We start from the raw sequence: 6000 nt of genomic DNA, 5'->3' as shown, positions 1-6000 counted from the left end.
TCACTGTACAGAGCAAAGGGTATAACAGACAAACAAGACAAACACAGCATCTTGAAAGTTTGCCCCTGACAGAATCAAGAGCTGAATTTTCTGACCCAGACTGGGCATTTGGTGCCACTTTTTTAAATCACAGCACCCTATACACAGTTTCTCTTAAAAAGTGTAGGCTACTACAGTTCTTGAATGAAATTTTGACATACATTTGAAAGATTCAGTTCTTTCTCAGATAAATGGCCAATTTGCATTCATGTATTTAAATATTTTTAGATATTTGTCTCTTTATAGGGCAAATTGCAAATTTCCTAGAAAGTTGTAGGAATATTGCCTTAATGAAGACAATATATTAATGGGACATATATTTTTGCAAAGATTTGTCAGCCAGAATCTAATACAGCTTTATTCTCACTGTAAACATGACCCAAGCCCTTTAATTTTAGCTTTACAAGCTTCTAAATCTTATTGGATCACACGTCTAAATGTTGTCCTTCATATCTTTACCTGGCTCATATGCATGAAGAAAGCAGTTGTCTGCTTTCTTTCTTTTCTTTTAGTTTTACTGCCGAGACCTATTATTTCAGTAACTCACATCAGAATACCATCCTTTGTTAACAAAAAAAAAGAAAAAGTTTTCTACTTCAGTTGGATGTTAGAAATGTAGGAACGTTATTGTTTACAAAGTTTTCTGTAGATCAAACCAGTCCTTATTGAAAGGTATAAGGAAAATATCAATGCTTCTGTATATATTGCAGTTCTGGTACACAAATAAAGAGTGAATGCTGATATGTGAATGCTGATACAGACAAATTATTGCATCTGAAAACCCAATCCCAAATTAGTCTCTTACAGAGAAATTTATCAAGGGATTTCCCACTTCACTGCATCACCTTTAGGCTATTGACTAGGCAAGACTTAAGGTACTAAGTCTAAATACCGTAGGAAGAAGAGTCTGTGCATGCTTTTTCTCCTGATTGTAAAAATTTCTACAAACATGATTTTGTTACATGCATTCCATTCATGTGTTTACAAATAAAGTACAAATAAGATGTTGAATTTGAAATCTGATTTTTGAAGTTTATCTTAGATCTCATTTACTTAATTCAGTATTAGTTTTATTCAATCTAGTGCATGTTTATTGCTATGTAACATCAATTTTTTAATAAGGAGACAACATAGTTGTAATATTTGTGACCATAGTGAAGAGGTGCACTACTTTTCACATTAAAATACCACTTCTTTTTTTTTTTTTTTTTTAAGCCAAGGCACACACGTTTTCTCAGACTTCACGCACAGTTGCCCTGTTTTAGGGGAATCTGATATGCAGCATACCTTGGGAATCTTTTAATGCTAGCCAGCTCAGCAAGTAGTCCATGCAGCTTTTCTCCATGATAAGAATAGCTGTGGGAAGGCTAAGCAGCATAAAGAGGAAAAAGAAAAAACTATCTGCACTTCAAAGATTCCCTTCAGATGAAGTAGATATAAAATCCACATAGATTACTGCAGAAGCTGTAGGTGAAATTAAAAGTTGCCATCTTCAATATATGCATTTGCCTGGAGTATTCTCAGTGTTTACATATTCTAGGGCAGACATAGCAGGAAAGACACATACTGCTTTTTGGTTTTTGTTTCTTTAGTCTGAAAGTGCTGTGACTTTAAACTTTGGGTCTGTTAACACCAAGATCACATTTACAGTCCAAAGAATTAAGTGTCCAGCATGTAGCAATCTTGATTATATTCCGGTCAGGATGTGGGAAAGATGCTATTAGAAACAAAACAATCAATTCACTTAGACAGTCCCACAAATATGCTTTATGGCATCTGCCTCCTACTCATTTTAAGTGGGGTTTTATAGTGACACATTGGTGAAGATTAGTACACAACTGCAGGCAGATGCCCATGACTGATTCAATTGTTTGCACTGACACTCAAAATTGCTGTAATTGCAACTGAAGTGATACAAGCCATTGCAAAAATCAGACAAAGTGAAACCAACATTGTTCCTCAGAGATTTTTATTAGTTGAAACACAGAAACCTACAATGCACTGTTTTCTATTGGTATGAATTCACCACATCATATCCTTTTGCTATGCCTGCAATACTGTCCACAGTGATTTAATGTAAGATTTAACTGTCCACAGTGATTTAACAATGATTCAAAGACGTGAAGAAGATTCAAGAGGTTTAAGAACAGAACTTGCGCAGTAAAGACAATACATTCCATCCTCAATTGCTTATATTTTTTCTTAAAAAAATAAAAAGATAAAGCAGAAAATCATTTTTGTAAAATCAAAACTTAACATGTTCCTAAAAAAATAATATTTCTAAGCCCTGTAAGCTCCGTGTGCCACTAGCATTGTTTCTTTCCTTTTTTTTTTTTTCTCCCTGTAACTGCTTAACACCATTTCTGGTTCAAAGCTGGTATTTCTGAAGAGGAGTGACCATCTTCTGCAGCCTATGGATAAAGAGAAAATGGATGTTTAATACTAGGCAGTATCCAAAACCTCCGTGGGACGAGGTTACCTTGTAGCCTGTCAAACAAGTTCTCATGCAGTACTGAAGACTTCCTTCAGACTGCCTACACTACTGGTGGCTCAGTCCAAAGGAACTGAGATGATCCAAGTAGGAGTTGAAGATTTAACACATTCACTCCCCATCTGCACAAGAAAAATGACTTTTGCAGACATATTTCACTGAAAACTGAAATCTCTTTGCAACATAACCCATATTGTGAAAGTATTTTTAGTGTCCTCATCCTGGACGCTGGAAAGAGCTTTAAGAGCTTTTTTTTAAGAGCTTGAGAGTGTGATTATATCTAATCCTGCCATATCAGCTTAGAAACAAGCACACCTCAAACCTTTACAGGAAAGGGAAAATGCCTGATTCTATCCTATGTTCTCCTTTAGACCACCATACAGTGATGGAAAAAAACATAATTGTTTCCTATGCAACTTCCCACCTATATACATGAATTCACTTATATTTGATCAAATGGGACAGGGAAGAGGCAATGCAGCCATGCCTGCAGCCAAACCTTTAACTCAATTTTGTGTTAATTTTATTAAATAAAGGACATCATCTCCTCCCAATATTTAAACTGGTATTAGACTTGCCAATATATTGTAGGAGAGATATCTAAATCAACAATGTATAGCATCAGAAAGGAGTGCTGAGAAATGAAAGGCAAGTGATTTACATGTCTCCAGTTACAGCACAGCGCTGGAGAAGGTCAAACGCCCAGACAAGTTTACTGTGGAGAGACTTGTCAGCTCTGATGCTTTGAACACGAGACTCACACCCCTGTCATACGCACACAGCTAGGGAAACACACCTTGGGCATTAGCAGCACAAAGGAGACTCTCACCGGGAGTCGGAGACAAGCAGGCAGCTGGATGTAAGGTCTGAGTAAGAGCGAGGCCACGGCACTGCCCAGTCCTGTGCTCAGGGAGGGAGCGTGCCCTGGGCAGAGCTCTGCGTGGAAAGGGAGCCCTCTGCACCCTGTGCGTGCAGCCCAGCTACTTGTGCCTACTTAGAACCTGTGCCCTGTTTCTGGTGGTGGTTGTCTACGTTACACCAGGCAGACGGTGGGCTGGTACAAGGTGCTCAGCAAAAAAGCTAGAGGGAGAGCACTCTTGCAAATGCTGTAGGTGCCAAGCAGTGCCTCCTGAGTGGGAGGCTGTGCAACCGACCGGCTGTGGTCACACCACAGTGCTGCTGTGGGCATGGCACCCTAAAAAACAGGCCTGGCACCCTAAAAGACAGGCCTGGTAAAGTGCCCAAGAAAAGGCACTTCCTCTCTAACCCAGGCAAGACAGAGGAACAATTTATTGCAAAAGGCCAACAAAACAAGACATCACTGCCCTCAATGGATTGATTAGTGTTTGGATACCCAACCAAGTTCAGAACAGAATGCACCATTAAAATCACTTCTAGTTTCAGGCCAAAAGAGGAATAAACATTAGTCCCATTTGACAAACTAAGGCAGGGACAGCAGCTGAACCTAGATGCCATACAGTGAGCAAGGGCTTAAATACAAAGTCCCTCTTCATATGTGTAGCCCCCTTCACACATGTATGTGCTGACCCTTACATTTCAGAAATCTGGCATCTGAAACCTCGATCTTACCTTCTTTTACGGAAGCTGTCTGAAGAACTCAAGAACCTCCTTACATCCCATAGCCTCTGCCTGTGAATAGAAACATGAATAAATCCCGCCATCCTGTGCACCAGGACATGCAAATACTTACTTGTGGGAAGTAAGAATATGTTACCACAATATAATTAAAATCCAATTTAAATTTTAATTCCTCTGACATAGATGAGAAAGTTCTGGCTCCAATGATTTATTACTTCAGAACAGCACCAGACTTGAGTTCGCAACATGCTCGAATCTGGTTTACAGTCTCCAAAGCAGCATTTACTTTTCCCAAACTAATATTATCTGACAGCGTGCATTACTACCCACAAAGTTGGAGTACCATATGGAGTACAGCCATATGTACACTTACTACTTGTTGGGGATTTTTGCCATCATAGCCAGTTTGCGTCAGGTCTGCACCAGCTAGGTACCAGGCATTCAACCCATCCACTTCACCTTTAGCTGCAAGACTGGAAAAAAAAGAGCAATTAAAGCGGTTTTAAGTCTCTCATTCCATTTCATGGTACACCTGTGTACTGTCAGGAAGCTCAGCGAGCAAATGCTGAACAGGAACAGTCTCAACATGGCTGCCAGGATAGAGAGGTGAGTAAAGGAACACTATTACAACAGCTTTGAATAGCTGAGCAAGCAACACAGCTTGATGAATCAGTTCCTTAAATTAATAGGGCTGTGCTATAAGTACTTACAACAGGCCAGTTTCACATAGTGGGTGTGACTATGACCAAAGGGGAAAAAAAGTCATGCAGTTTCATATTTCACAACACAATATTTATCTCATGAAATGAGTTGGGGGGGAGGGCAGTGGCTACATCCTGATGCAGCTGAAGAAGTGAGAGCACAGGCTGATGTGCTAGCAATCGGTGTGCCTTATTTAAAACCTCTAAGACCCCGTCACAAGTACGCACAGCTATATTTGCTATCAGAAGTTATGACAGTCTGCACATACACAAAAGCATGCCTGTCCGTACCAAACCTGTAGAGCTGGAGTCTAGCTGAGCTGACAGTACGGCTGCAAGGGCTACGTTGAGTTTTCTCAACGTATGAGCACGTCAGGCTTCAGAACTGCGCACAACTCCTTGCTCTGTACGAGTCGATTGTTTGAGCAGAACTACCCTGATAATCATCAAGTGAGCCGGCATCTCATTATGAAAAGGAAAGCGCCCCCAGACTTACGAAGTTCACCATTAGCTGCCTTAAACACTGCTCGCCGTGGAGGAACGGCGTGTTTCTGGCAGCAAGGCCAGAGGACGGTGGCAGGCTCTGTGTATGACAGATGAGCAAGGCAGACCTGATGGAGATCAGGGGAGGAAGGAAGATGTAAGGGGCAGTCCGTCAGGTACGCCTATAGAAGAAAGCCTGAAAGCAAGTCTGCAACACTCAGTTCTCTGCTAGGCTGAAATCACTTCTGCTGTTGATTAAATCTCTTAAGCACCTGAAAAAATTTTTTCAGGGGAGTGGAAGCCTCTAATTGCAGCAGCCTGAGGAGAAAGTCAGAGAGCGGCTTTTGCTCACAGCAGTCCCAGAGGTTGGGCAGGAAAAGGGAAAGCAAATGGTCTTCGTATTCTTCCATGCAACCCTACCAGTCCTAAGGCAGGGCCACAGACCCACAGCTGGGGCTGCAGGGGACAGGGATGTGGCAGTGGGCTTTTAGTGAGGTCAAACTGTGGATCAGTCTGCTATCGTGAAGAAAAGGGTCAATAAATCATTAATGAAAAATGCTATTACAAAAAAGGCCCCTCAGAAGCCAAGAGAAAACAGAGGAAGCAAGGGTAGTCTAAGAGGAAGCTCAGTGGGAAGCCCTCAAGAAAACTGCAGGAAAAAGTAAGTATTAGTAAAGAAGTATAAGC

General features: G+C 41.0%; 1 protein-coding gene across 1 annotated transcript in view; it reads right to left on the bottom strand.

Moving 5' to 3' along the window:
- Nucleotides 1–1991: 1991 nt before the first annotated feature.
- The window catches only part of ASPG (asparaginase), a 45160-nt gene continuing 41151 nt past the window's right edge, over nt 1992–6000 (bottom strand). Inside the window, exons 14-16 of the mRNA XM_084521842.1 lie at nt 4503–4602; nt 4121–4180; nt 1992–2450 (exon numbers count right to left, since the gene is read on the bottom strand). Coding sequence (XP_084377968.1) covers nt 4127–4180; nt 4503–4602 — 154 coding nt within the window. The 3' untranslated portion in view covers nt 1992–2450; nt 4121–4126. The remainder of the gene's footprint in view (nt 2451–4120; nt 4181–4502; nt 4603–6000) is intronic.

Source organism: Aythya ferina (genome assembly GCF_964211825.1).
Source record: "Aythya ferina genome assembly, chromosome: 5".
NCBI classification, from domain to species: domain Eukaryota; kingdom Metazoa; phylum Chordata; class Aves; order Anseriformes; family Anatidae; genus Aythya; species Aythya ferina.
Note: the sequence above shows the minus strand (reverse complement) of the source record. Positions and strands in the feature narration are given on the sequence as shown.